The sequence below is a fragment of the Staurois parvus genome, unplaced genomic scaffold (genome assembly GCF_062004578.1).
Source record: "Staurois parvus isolate SC_StPar_1 unplaced genomic scaffold, SC_StPar_1.0 ptg001165l, whole genome shotgun sequence".
Lineage (NCBI taxonomy): Eukaryota > Metazoa > Chordata > Amphibia > Anura > Ranidae > Staurois > Staurois parvus.
In genome coordinates this window covers 85,154-100,287 of record NW_028318961.1, presented here as the reverse complement: position 1 = coordinate 100,287, position 15,134 = coordinate 85,154, and the positions used below count along the sequence as shown (strand labels likewise).

Here is a 15,134-nt window from a genome sequence, read left to right as displayed (position 1 = left end):
ATTAGCTTAACAATATTACGGATCAGAAATCTTCCATTCTCTCTTCAAAGATATTTTTCCAAGGTCCTCAGAAAGACAAGAAGGGTCTCAAGACTTATATTCCAAGCAAAGGGAAAATTTAATAACCACTTACATTAAAACTTAGAGATTCCAGCTCCAAACACGGCTCCTATACACTTTCCAACAAACAAATGCAGAAAACCATCCATATATACTCTCATGACCAGGGGTGGACTGGCAACCCATGGGGCCCCCAGGCAATAGGGGATCATGGGGCCCCTGTGTCCTTGCCCAAATTTTAAAAAAGCCTATGAAAAAGGTACCAGGGGCATCTCATGGGGCCCCCTACTGACCCCGGGCCCTCAGGCAGTGCCCGAGTTTCCAAATGGTCAGTCTGCCCATGCTCATAACATACACCAGCGATCTGCTTAGTAGTGCTGTACAGTGTCTGTGTCTCTGGGTTACGTCAGGCTGATCCAAAACAACAAGCTAGTTGATCTCATCTCAGCAGTCATTAATGTGGTGGCTGCATTCGTTTTCTTTTCTTTGGCTTTTTTCCCCCCTCTGTTTTCACCTGGTGATGTGGCCAGTAACGCACCTCAAATAAAAGCTGAACATTTTAATCACCCCCTGCCAGTGTTAAATTGTTTGTCTCATCCATGTAAACTGATGCATTCGGCTGGAGAGCTTGTGAAAAGCAACAGACTTGCCTTCTGGATCACCAGATAAAAATTGAAGAATGAAAGCATAACATGAAAACGAATGCAGCCATCACATCTAAGAATTGGTAAGCTGCAAGAGAATAAATGTTTAAAATGGTGGTTCTTGCACACGATTGAATATTTGAAGTGATTTTTCTTATTGCAAAATTAATTTTTAGCTTGGTGAATAAGGCGTGGGGACTTCACTCATCCAATCATGCGTGAGCCAAAATTCCTGTTTTTTTTGTTTTTTTTCGTTGCACATGATTGGCTGTATAATAATCATAATAATACACTAACAAATTGAAGCCAAACTCCAGCTCATACTTTATAAACAGTCACAGTCAACAATTTTTTCGTCTATACAAAGTTAAAAAAAAAAAATTTATATATATATATATCTCAAGCAAACTAAAAAAAAAAAAAAAACCAGGCAGACCACTCTGTCTTTTTCTGCCGTCACATTTCTGTGTTTCTAATTTTTTTTTTTTTCCTTTTAGGATAAAGGTTTTTCCATGAATAAATAAAAGCTGAACATTTTAATCACCCCCTGCCAGTGTTAAATTGTTTGTCTCATCCATGTAAACTGATGCATTCGGCTGGAGAGCTTGCGAAAAGCAACAGACTTGCCGTCTGGATCACCGGATAAAAATTGAAGAATGAAAGCATAACATGAAAACGAATGCAGCCATCACATCTAAGAATTGGTAAGCTGCAATAGAACAAATGTTTGCTTTTGGGTTTATTACCGCGTTAAAATGATATTCAACAGGCAAGAAGATCTGTGATACATTTCCTCCCCACCCACAGGGCTAATTTCTTAGCTTTGCTGAAATATAGAAGAACAAATAAGCTGCAAACAAAAAAATAATATTAGAGGTGCCCCCACTCTGGAGGAAGGAGCACAGGGGCACCGCAAAGAGCAGCATTGTCAGTGTGGAGGGGAGGTGAGAGATGTACAAATACCTTCACATTCCTTCTGTACTGAAATGTATTGTAATTAATTGTACTTTCTCCCTTATATTGTAAAGCGCTGAGCAAACTGTTGGGAGATTCATGTGTACATGAGGCCTTCTAGTTGCGCTATCAAAACTTTTGGCGCACGGGCGTAAAAATTTAGAACTGAACAACAACGACCAACTAAAAAAAAAATGGTGGTTCTTGCACACGATTGAATATTTGAAGCGACCTTTCTTATTGCAAAATGAATTTTTAGCTTGGTGAATAAGGCGTGGGGACTTCAATCATCCAATCATGCGTGAGCCAAAATTCCTGGGTTTTTTTTGTTTTTTTTCGTTGCACATGATTGGCTGTATAATAATAATAATAATAATACACTAACAAATTGAAGCCAAACTCCAGCTCACACTTTATAAATAGTTACAGCCAACAATTCTTTTGTCTATACAAAGTTAAAAAAAAAAAATATATATATATATATATATATATATAAAGCAAGCAAATTAAAAAAAAAACAGGCAGACCACTCTGTCTTTTTCTGCCGTCACATTTCTGTGTTTCTAATTTTTTTTTTTTCTTTTAGGATAAAGGTTTTTCCATGAATAAATAAAAGCTGAACATTTTAATCACCCCCCGCCAGTGTTAAATTGTTTGTCTCATCCATGTAAACTGATGCATTTGGCTGGAGAGCTTGTGAAAAGCAACAGACTTGCCGGCTGGATCACCGGATAAAAATTGAAGAATGAAAGCATAACATGAAAACGAATGCAGCCATCACATCTAAGAATTGGTAAGCTGCAATAGAACGAATGTTTGCTTTTGGGTTTATTACCGCGTTAAAATGATATTCAACAGGCAAGAAGATCTGTGATACATTTCCTCCCCACCCACAGGGCTCATTTCTTAGCTTTGCTGAAATATAGAAGAACAAATAAGCTGCAAACAAAAAAATAATATTAGAGGTGCCCCCACTCTGGAGGAAGGAGCACAGGGGCACCGCAAAGAGCAGCATTGTCAGTGTGGAGGGGAGGTGAGAGATGTACAAATACCTTCACATTCCTTCTGTACTGAAATGTATTGTAATTAATTGTACTTTCTCCCTTATATTGTAAAGCGCTGAGCAAACTGTTGGGAGATTCATGTGTACATGAGGCCTTCTAGTTGCGCTATCAAAACTTTTGGCGCACGGGCGTAAAAATTTAGAACTGAACAACAACGACCAACTAAAAAAAAAAATGGTGGTTCTTGCACACGATTGAATATTTGAAGCGACCTTTCTTATTGCAAAATGAATTTTTAGCTTGGTGAATAAGGCGTGGGGACTTCAATCATCCAATCATGCGTGAGCCAAAATTCCTGTTTTTTTTTGTTTTTTTTCGTTGCACATGATTGGCTGTATAATAATAATAATAATAATACACTAACAAATTGAAGCCAAACTCCAGCTCACACTTTATAAATAGTTACAGCCAACAATTCTTTTGTCTATACAAAGTTAAAAAAAAAATAAAAATATATATATATATAAAGCAAGCAAACTAAAAAAAAAACAGGCAGAACACTCTGTCTTTTTCTGCCGTCACATTTCTGTGTTTCTAATTTTTTTTTTTCTTTTAGGATAAAGGTTTTTCCATGAATAAATAAAAGCTGAACATTTTAATCACCCCCTGCCAGTGTTAAATTGTTTGTCTCATCCATGTAAACTGATGCATTTGGCTGGAGAGCTTGTGAAAAGCAACAGACTTGCCGGCTGGATCACCGGATAAAAATTGAAGAATGAAAGCATAACATGAAAACGAATGCAGCCATCACATCTAAGAATTGGTAAGCTGCAAGAGAACGAATGTTTGCTTTTGGGTTTATTACCGCTTTAAAATGATATTCAACACGCAAGAAGATTTGTGATACATTTCCTCCCCACCCACAGGGCTCATTTCTCAGCTTTGCTGAAATATAGAAGAACAAATAAGCTGAAAACAAAAAAAAAATAAACTGACTTCAGTGCTACACAATGTGGATGTCCAGACATGCGTATGTACAGATCGCACTGCGTTCCCTATGCAGGGGATCATTGAGGCCCAGCACTCCTCACCTTTGCAGGCCTTCCTGTGGGTGATGGGTTTGGTCATGTCCCGGTAGTATCCCTCCTTGCAGTAGTGGCAGTGGCGGCCAGCCGTGTTGTGGCGGCAGTTCAGGCAGACCCCTCCGCTCCGACGGCCGGACAGCTTGAAGAGCTCCATGTTGAAGCGACAGCGGCGGGCGTGCAGGTTACAGTTGCAGGCTGCAGAAGGACAGAAAGAAGCACGTTAGGTCAAGACACTTTGCACTGCAGGGATGGAGGAATTCATTCACTTGTTGGGGGGAATCATTCAGTCATCAGATTTGTACTATTTTTAGTTGCAATGATACATCCAGTAGACAGAAACAGCTGACTGCTACACTGACATGCAATCATGCACTGTCAATGCACAACCCAACCACAATGCATAGCCAGGAGGGTGACAACCCCAGGTAATCCTGCAAACTGTCCTGAGATATTATTATGTACAGGGATTAGACCGGTCTTTCTCAACCAGGGTTCCTCAAGAGGTTGCTGGGAGGTCCCTGAGCAGTGATCAATTTCTGCGTGTCCAATAAGTAACCAACGACACCAATGGCCTTATTAGGCTTCTGTGGAGGGAGCATTCTTCCCACTGACCACAAATGTAAGGGACATTCTTCCCACTGACCCCCAATGTAAGGGACATTCTTCCCACTGACCCCCAATGTAAGGAACATTCTTCCCACTGACCACCAATGTAAGGGACATTCTTCCCACTGACCCCCAATGTAAGGGACATTCTTCCCACTGACCCCCAATGTAAGGAACATTCTTCCCACTGACCCCCAATGTAAGGGACATTCTTCCCACTGACCCCCAATGTAAGGGACATTCTTCCCACTGATCACCAATGTAAGGGACATTCTTCCCACTGACCCCCAATGTAAGGGACATTCTTCCCACTGACCCCCAATGTAAGGAACATTCTTCCCACTGACCACCAATGTAAGGGACATTCTTCCCACTGACCCCCAATGTAAGGGACATTCTTCCCACTGATCACCAATGTAAGGGACATTCTTCCCACTGACCCCCAATGTAAGGGACATTCTTCCCACTGACCCCCAATGTAAGGAACGTTCTTCCCACTGACCACCAATGTAAGGAGCGTTCTTCCTACTGATCACCAATGTAAGGGACATTCTTCCCACCGATCACCAATGTAAGGGACATTCTTCCCACTGATCACCAATGTAAGGAGCATTCTTCCCACTGACCACCAATGTAAGGGACATTCTTCCCACCGATCACCAATGTAAGGAACATTCTTCGCACTGATCACCAATGTAAGGGACATTCTTCCCACCGATCACCAATGTAAGGGGCATTCTTCCCACCGATCACCAATGTAAGGGACATTCTTCCCACCGATCACCAATGTAAGGGACATTCTTCCCACTGACCCCCAATGTAAGGGACATTCTTCCCACCGATCACCAATGTAAGGAACATTCTTCCCACCGATCACCAATGTAAGGGACATTCTTCCCACTGACCCCCAATGTAAGGGACATTCTTCCCACTGATCACCAATGTAAGGGACATTCTTCCCACTGATCACCAATGTAAGGAACATTCTTCCCACTGATCACCAATGTAAGGAACATTCTTCCCACTGATCACCAATGTAAGGGACATTCTTCCCACTGATCACCAATGTGAGGGACATTCTTCCCACTGATCACCAATGTAAGGGACATTCTTCCCACTGATCACCAATGTAAGGGACATTCTTCCCACTGACCACCAATGTAAAGGAGATTCTTCCATGTGCTGTGAGCTGTAGATATAGTAGATATTAGCAGGAGTTCCCTCAGACCTTAAAGTTACGTTGATCCTTGGTGGTAAAAAGGTTGGGAAAGGCCGTCATTTACAGTTAAAAATAAACTGAACATTGTTTTACAAGAGCACACACAGCGTCAAACTCTGACTGCAGGCAAGTGTGACTATTGAACTTCTCTTATCATAAAGCTCAGTGACATATCTCACCAAGTCTGGCGGGGGTGTAAGTGACTCAGATATCTGTCCCAGGAGTGCTGAACATTTTATCAGCCCCAAATCCTTGGACAATGACACTGAGAAGTGTAGAAGCATTACTAATGTGAAGTTCAATGGTTTATAGATCTGTCTCTTCAGCTCAAAAAATGCAATTTTGTCCTGGTGTCACTGGTCTCTAGTGAATGGATAGGCTGTGTTCCCATGAATATGAAGGGTCTCGGTGATGTCACTGGTCTCTAGTAATGGATAGGCAATGTTCCCATGAATATGAAGGGTCTCGGTGATGTCACTGGTCTCTAGTGAATGGATAGGCTGTGTTTCCATGAATATGAAGGGTCTCGGTGATGTCACTGGTCTCTAGTAATGGATAGGCAATGTTCCCATGAATATGAAGGGTCTCGGTGATGTCACTGGTCTCTAGTGAATGGATAGGCTGTGTTTCCATGAATATGAAGGGTCTCGGTGATGTCACTGGTCTCTAGTGAATGGATAGGCTGCATTCTCATGAATATGAAGGGTCTCGGTGATGTCACTGGTCTCTAGTGAATGGATAGGCTGCATTCTCATGAATATGAAGGGTCTCGGTGATGTCACTGGTCTCTAGTAAATGGATAGGATGTGTTCTCATGAATATGAAGGGTCTTGGCGCTGTCACTGGTCTCTAGTGATGGATAGGCTGTGTTCTCATGAATATGAAGGGTCTCGATGATGTCACTGGTCTCTAGTAAATGGATAGGCTGTGTTCTCATGAATATATAGGGTCTCGGTGATGTCACTGGTCTCTACTGAATGGATAGGCTGTGTTCTCATGAATATGAAGGGTCTCGGTGATGTCACTGGTCTCTAGTAAATGGATAGGATGTGTTCTCATGAATATGAAGGGTCTCGGTGATGTCACTGGTCTCTAGTGATGGATAGGCTGTGTTCTCATGAATATGAAGGGTCTCGGTGATGTCACTGGTCTTTAGTGAATGGATAGGCTGCGTTCTCATGAATATGAAGGGTCTCGGTGATGTCACTGGTCTCTAGTGATGGATAGGCTGCGTTCTCATGAATATGAAGGGTCTCGGTGATGTCACTGGTCTTTAGTGAATGGATAGGCTGCGTTCTCATGAATATGAAGGGTCTCAGTGATGTCACTGGTCTCTAGTGATGGATAGGCTGTGTTCTCATGAATATGAAGGGTCTTGGTGATGTCACTGGTCTCTAGTGATGGATAGGCTGAGTTCTCATGAATATGAAGGGTCTCGGTGATGTCACTGGTCTCTAGTGATGGATAGGCTGAGTTCTCATGAATATGATGGGTATCGGTGATGTCACTGGTCTCTAGTGATCGGATAGGCTGTGTTCTCATGAATATGAAGGGTCTTGGTGATGTCACTGGTCTCCAGTGATTGGATAGGCTGTGTTCTCATGAATATGAAGGGTCTCGTTGATGTCACTGGTCTCTAGTGAATGGATCGGCTACGTTCTCATGAATATGAAGGGTCTTAGTGATGTCACTGGTCTCTAGTGATGGACAGGCTGTGTTTTCATGAATATGAAGGGAATATAAACCTACATTTTCAGTGACAAAGATTTTATCTCAATGTTTATATCCAGTATCAGTGCACAAAGTGCCAGCATGACATGGACCACTTTTGCCTCCATCCAATGAATGAGGAATGTTGACCTTTAATCTGTCAATACTCTGTACACGTTCTGTTTCTGCACAACCACTTTTGGAATCAAAGCAATGCACTAACAGGTAAGGCCATTGAAAGATTTGTTGTGAAAGTTCCGGTTTGATGCCTAAAGTCCTACAAACAATTTGTCAGGTCAGTGACTATGAAGGTCCAGCCTCAGGAATTGCTGCTATCAGACACTGAGGTGCTGTCACAACAAGCAGTCCTTCTCATGCTGTGATGGTCCCTGCTTGACAAGGTTAGAAAAGAGCTGTCAAAAACAGGAGGGGCGAAGAGACATGGGGGGGAGGGGGGGGATGTGCTGGTGATGTGCGGAGTGACAGGTTGTCTCAATAAACACAAAGGGTGTTGGGAACAGGGATGTTCCAGAAAAGATACTTTTGTAGGTGTCATGGAATAGTTTAGGAGGACAAATTCTTTAGTGGATACGTGCAAATACTAGGAGCCCTCTGCTCATTGATTGGGTCTAATGCTCCAAAAAAACTTGCATTTTAAGAATCTTTTTTGTTACTTAGTTATAGATCTTCTATGGATAAAAAAGAAACCGTAATGAGCAAAAAGAGAAGAACCCTTTTATGTGGATGGTGTGCTAAATCTTTGCATTTTTGAAGAATACTGGATCCTGCTGTTATCCAGGACCTCCAAGAGTATCAGATAGCGTATCCCCTGCTGGGTGCTGTGGTTCCTCCCGTTGACTACTACGCCACTACAGGATCTCTTTAAAGGCTAGCTTTCAGAGCCCTCTTGTCCATCGCTGAGACTAGTGCTCTGAAATCTTTAATTTTAAGTTCTTTTTTTAATTAGCCACTAAAAGAGCTCATTTTATTTTTTATTGAAATTTAATATTAGAAAAAGAAGAATAAAAGAGTCAAGGATTCAACCAAGGACACTCAAGGGCAATGTGGATGATCTACTAAAGTCAAACAGACAATATCCCCTTAGTTAAGTGAAACTTTTCTGACTTTCATCATTCAATCATATGCAAGCAAAGAAAAAAAAATTATACATATTTATTTTTTTTTTCCAATTTTCCTAGCATTTGGGTATTATTTCCAAAGTAAAAAATCCCTTGCAAGGTAAAAACAGTCTATTATAGTAAATCATCTCCAATAAATCCAAGATGTATGGCTCAAAAAAAAAAAAAAACACAAAAAACACAGAAGCAAGCAAAATGATAACCCTTTCATGTTAAGAAGCTGTAAAGCAGCTTGTTGATTTATAAGCTGCAAAATTTGCAGATGGCCGGAGGAGCAACTAACTCAAAGCAGAATAATTCCCCAACACTCCTTTTGGACAGCTAGATAGAACTTGCTTCAGAGCACTCAGAGCAGTCAAAATGGGATATCTGCTTTTCTCACCTTGAATAGTAGATGTCAAACCGCTACTCTCGAATCCCAAGGTCAGATGACCAAAACAAAACCCTGGAAGTTTGGTCACCAGATTTCTGTGGGTTTTTTAAAGCTTCGTGTTGTGGTGAAACACACTCACAAAACGTAACACCAAGTGCATAAAAAAATGAGCACACAACAGTGAAGCAACACAAAAAACCTGCACAGGGTGTACACATTGTCCTCCTCCGAAGAGAAAGGACCCTAGCCCTGATCCCCCCAAGGTGCAAGGCCTGGGGTACTCATGGTCCACCTGGCCGAAACCAGGTGGAACCTTTTCTTCGGGAGGCCTGCCAAAGTAAGACCAACACAAGTATTAGGTGGGGCTCCCATGAAGGCAGACACCATGGAAGGGGGTGAACTTGACCAAAAGACACACCCCCCCCCAAAGACTTTCAAGGCAAGTCCGAGGACTTACACCCTACTAGTTGAGGATGAGTAAAGTGCATACGTGCTGTGCAAAAAGTGCAAGTGACATACAACAAATAAAAAAAGGGAGGAGGGAAATGGATAAGTGCTTCAAAAAGTGCCAATGTGCTAGCCTTTTTGCCAGAATAAAAAATTCCTCCGGTCCTATTCAAAAGGCCCAGCCCTGAAGGCAGGGAAGAAAAGAGTATGCAATAGTGCATTGACCTTGGTGCCGAAAAACTCATGGTGAGCTCCACCACCGTGAGATATTACAGCATCCCTGGACTGTCACTTCAGGGACATCGTGGGCTTTTCTCAGCCCATCCCCTGGCCAGACCACTGCTGCACCATCCCTACCTGGAAGACATTAGAACTTAGTAAGTACCTGGCCATCCCTACCAAGAAGGGATTAGAGCTTAGGAAGCTTAGGGATAGCCTTGCTTTCAAATAAAGACAAGCCCGATGCACAAGACAAGAATCAATTGGGGGGGGGATCCTCCCACCACTCCCACCTTATTACATCAGACCAGATACTAGACAGAGCGCCCCCCCCCACCTCGCTTTTCTCTCCCGAAAACTGATAAGAACGAATATTACACAAAGTGAATGCAGATTGGCTGACTCTTCCACCAAGAAACTTTCATCACTGATATTTTCTGCTTCCTGTCACCATTGGTGAATATAAAGGAACAAGGCAGGCAGGAGAGCAGAAGGTGCTGTTTGATGACAGGTCCACTTAGTAACAAGTTCAGTTTGTAAAAACCTAAAGGCAGAGGTTTGTCCTTTGTATATATTTGTAAATCTATGAGTAGATCAAATTTGCAGATCAATGTATAAAATTACAAAAAAAAATTGTAAAATTTCAACATTAACCTTCTGGTAAAATTTAGCTCTGGGATGTTTGTTGTTCTGTTTGAAAATATGAGATCATGAAGAAAGCCTTACGTTTTATTTAGCTGTTTATTACATTATTCGGTTCCGGTGGAGTGCTCACCCTCTGAATGATGATTAAACCCCATAAAGACACCGCAATGTAGAAATGGCACCGACGGTTTTGCTCTGCAAGTTTTCTGGGCAGAGAATTTTACGATGCTGTAAGGTCATTACAGACACTTGGCCGAGGATGAAAGTGACTTACGGCAATCATTTCCAAACTTCATCACAAGAATGTTGGAATGTAGAATTCCCTCCTAGAAATTGGGAAATAATCAGTTACTGTCGTTATTTTGCTTCCCTGTGACTGTTCTTCATACATGAACAAAAAGAGGATCGATTCCCAGGCAGGTCATTGGGCACCCCACAGATTCAAGATGATGGCGTGGACTGAGACTCATTCCCTAACAGCTTTATCTTCTGTCAAGGGATCACCTCACTTGCGGTCCATATGTACAAATAATGCCCAATTGAACTTTCTGTTTTAATCAGCTAAATACATTCCAGATGTATCAAATCAAGCGATGTACAAAGTCTTACAGTTTTGTTTTCTTCAGGCTGAGAAGAAAAGCCTGTGCCCTGCCAGAACACCATAGAGACAGACCCTTGCTCTCTGTGTGGAAGCAGTGGTCTCTCTGCAGAGGTACAATACACCTCAGCTAACCCACATGGAAGAAAAGTATATTTGAAATATATTTTAAAAATATTATTCCCAAATATTTTTCTATATATTTGAAATGCTATAATTTTGGCCATATTCAATATATTTAAAAAAAAAAAATTATATATATATATATATATATACATACACACACACATATATATATATATATATATATATATATATATATATATATATATATATATATACACACACATATATATATATACATACATACACACACACTGTATGCTGAAAAGCATTTTTTATTACAAAATATGTGAAAAATAGTTTTAAAAATACATTTGAAATTAACTGTATGCCTTTAAAAATACAAATCTACATTTTTGGAATGCATTTACAAATATTTGTAGAAATGTATGTTAAAATGACTTTTTATATGTTAAAAAAAATCTGAAGAATATATTTTTAAAAAATAGATTTTTTTACATATAAACAAGTCATTTTAACATACATTTTTACATATATTTGTAAATGCATTCCAAAAAATGTAGATTTGTATTTTTAAAGACATACAGGTAATTTGAAATGTATTTTTAAAAATATATCTTTCATATATTTTGGAATAAAAATGCATTTCAACATGCAGTATATATATATATATATAATATATTAAATATGGCCAAAATTGTAGCATTTCAAATATATGGCAAAATATTTGGGAAGAATATTTTTAAAATATATTTAAAATATATTTTTCTTCCATGTGGGTTAGCTGCGGTGTATTGTACCTCTGCAGAGAGACCACTGCTTCCACACAGAGAGCAAGGGTCTGTCTCTATGGTGTTCTGGCAGGGCACAGGCTTTTCTTCTCAGTCTGAAGAAAACAAAACTGTATATTTTGTAATAAAAACGCATTTCAACATTGCAATATATATATATATATATATATATATTAAATGTGGCCAAAATTGTAGCATTTTAAATATATAGAAATATATTTGGGAAGATTATTTTTAAAATATATTTTTCTTCCATGTGGGTTAGCTGCGGTGTATTGTACCTCTGCAGAGAGACCACTGCTTCCACACAGATAGCAAGGGTTTGTCTCTATGGTGTTCTGGCAGGGCACAGGCTTTTCTTCTCAGTCTGAAGAAAACAAAACTGTATATTTTGTAATAAAAACGCATTTCAACATGCAATATATATATATATATATATATATATATATATATATAAATATGTTAAATATGGCCAAAATTGTAGCATTTCAAATATATGGCAATATATTTGGGAAGAATATTTTTAAAATATATTTCGAATATATTTTTCTTCCATATGGGAAGTCACACCTAAAGCTCTTCAACCAGCAAAGATTACACTCCCTCATGAGAGAAGAGCTCTAGCTCTGTTTCAGCTGGGAGCGTGCCAGAATCTTTGCAGAGATACTACTGTTTCCACACAGCAGCATGTTGGCAGGGGACAGGCATTTCTACTCGGGTTAGGGCTCTAAAGAAAACAAATTGTACAGCTGGCCAGACATTGATCACAATTCGGAGGGTTCATGGAATTTTGATCCATGTGTGGCCGTTGTGGATGAACAGAGGTTGATCTAGTGTTCCACATCCACACATTCGCTGGTTGAACCGGAATAAAAAAATAGCCCATGTATGGTCAGCTTAAGACTTTGCACACCCTGGAATGTATTTAGCGGATGTAAACTGCAACTAGAGTTGGGCTTTATGTGTCAGAAAAGGGGGGTTAAAAATTAGGGTTAAGTATTAGGTAGGGAAGGGTTCTGCTAGGGAGTGCTGTAGTTACAGGGACACTTTGCAGCATAGGGACATTAGAGAGCTTTGTGGACTCATATTAGAAACATCAAGAACACCAACGCCAAGCCTACACTTCAGATAATCGCGCAGGTCTGTCAACAACTACAAAGCCCCCTATCACTTGAACTGCCCTATAAATTATATGGATTCTTTAAACAGACCCTTACACTAGATACATGTTGGTAGGTCAAAGGCCTCGTTCACATGGGCGTGCTGGACCGTATGCCTGTGGAGGGCTGTGTTTGCCAACACAGGGATGAACAGGCTTTCCGTGTGTCCCTATGCAGGCAGTCCCATGTACGTCAAATGCGATTCATCGGGTTCATGGACACAGCCGCTGCTCCCAATTTGCCAGTTGTGTGGGTTCGGGTGCATGTCCCTGAACTCAGGCAGTGTGTTGGATCTACCCACAACTATAGAGTGCAAGAGCCTGCCTGGTTTAACTCAAATAATTATCTCCGTGTTTTATATAATGGACTATATAGTGGAATGATGCTGCCAATAAAATATTTATGTTTTAGTTTTAGCACAAAATACAAAACAAAAAAAGTAGACATTTTTTGGGGTGGGGAAGTCCAAATGCAACACTATTTATCCCCCATAACATAGCCTCTCATTCCCATCATGAGTTCCTCTCTTTAGGTTTGTTGGACCATGCCTTCCTTGTTTTCTTGCCCCGATTTGTATAAACAGGACCCCATGTGACACCAGGCTGACCCAGATATTTCATGAAGACTCATATGTTCAATTTCTACCCTGGAACAGAGCCTGTAACATATTAATCCCCTTACAGCTTGCCTTGTGCTTTCCCCCAAAGCATTTTCCAAAACTGAAGAAAATTTGTTCTTTTGACTTGTCACAGTTTATTTAAAAGTAATCATTTGTCACCACTGAAACTTTCTGCCAAAAAAAAAAAAACTTAACTGCTGGACCTTTTATATGACAAATGACACCTAGTAAAAGCGCAAACACCCCCACCTCCAGTATGGAAGACAGATTGTTTTTAGAAGAGGCAGGTTCTAAGACTTCTCCTGTCCAGTTGTACATCGCACCCTTGGTCAACGTTTGTTCTCATAATAATGGCAGCTGTCCAGACTCAAACAGTGTGTAACACAAACCCCGCGTCTGCTTTCCCCAAGAGCTAAAAATTTTAATGCAAAATGCCACTGCATAAATCATCTCAGCTGTGTTCAATGTCACAGCGTGCTGACTTTCCACAACTGTACAGAAGTTTTATGTCTAAAACCTCAGAGCTATAAAATAAAGGCATGTTGGTGGCACCAACCATGTGCAGTCACTCATCCATGCAACCTAGAAAAAGCTAAATAGAGTCTTCATATTCAGAGAACACAGCCTACCTGAGCACTAGAGACCAGTGACATCACCGAGACCCTTCATATTCATGAGAACAAAGCCTATCCATCACTAGAGACCAGTGACATCACCGAGACCCTTCATATTCATGAGAACAAAGCCTATCCATCACTAGAGACCAGTGACATCACCGAGACCCTTCATATTCATGAGAACAAAGCCTATCCATCACTAGAGACCAGTGACATCACCGAGACCCTTCATATTCATGAGAACAAAGCCTATCCATTCACTAGAGACCAATGACATCACCGAGACCCTTCATATTCATGAGAACGCAGCCTATCCATCACTAGAGACCAGTGACATCACCGAGACCCTTCATATTCATGAGAACAAAGCCTATCCATCACTAGAGACCAGTGACATCACCGAGACCCTTCATATTCATGAGAACGCAGCCTATCCATTCACTAGAGACCAGTGACATCACCGAGACCATTTATATTCATGAGAACGCAGCCTATCCATCACTAGAGACCAGTGACATCACCGAGACCATTCATATTCATGAGAACGCAGCCTATCCATCACTAGAGACCAGTGACATCACCGAGACCCATCTTATTCATGAGAACACAGCCTATCCATCACTAGAGATCAGTGACATCACCGAGACTCTTTATATTCATGAGAACACAGCCTATTCATTCACTAGAGACCAGTGACATCACCGAGACCCTTCATATTCATGAGAACGCAGCCTATCCATCACTAGAGACCAGTGACATCACCGAGACCCTTCATATTCATGAGAACGCAGCCTATCCATTCACTAGAGATCAGTGACATCACCGAGACCCTTTATATTCATGAGAACAAAGCCTATCCATCACTAGAGACCAGTGACATCACCGAGACCCTTCATATTCATGAGAACAAAGCCTATCCATCACTAGAGACCAGTGACATCACCGAGACCCTTCATATTCATGAGAACAAAGCCTATCCATTCACTAGAGACCAATGACATCACCGAGACCCTTCATATTCATGAGAACGCAGCCTATCCATCACTAGAGACCAGTGACATCACCGAGACCCTTCATATTCATGAGAACAAAGCCTATCCATCACTAGAGACCAGTGACATCACCGAGACCCTTCATATTCATGAGAACGCAGCCTATCC

General features: G+C 40.8%; 1 protein-coding gene across 2 annotated transcripts in view; it reads right to left on the bottom strand.

Moving 5' to 3' along the window:
• The window catches only part of LOC149439018 (netrin-1), a 177,738-nt gene that overhangs the window by 87,170 nt on the left and 75,434 nt on the right, over window positions 1-15,134 (bottom strand). For both annotated transcript variants that reach the window (XM_089659570.1, XM_089659569.1), the window contains exon 3: window positions 3,754-3,942. In XM_089659570.1, the coding sequence (XP_089515696.1) occupies window positions 3,754-3,942 (189 nt within the window). The remainder of the gene's footprint in view (window positions 1-3,753; window positions 3,943-15,134) is intronic.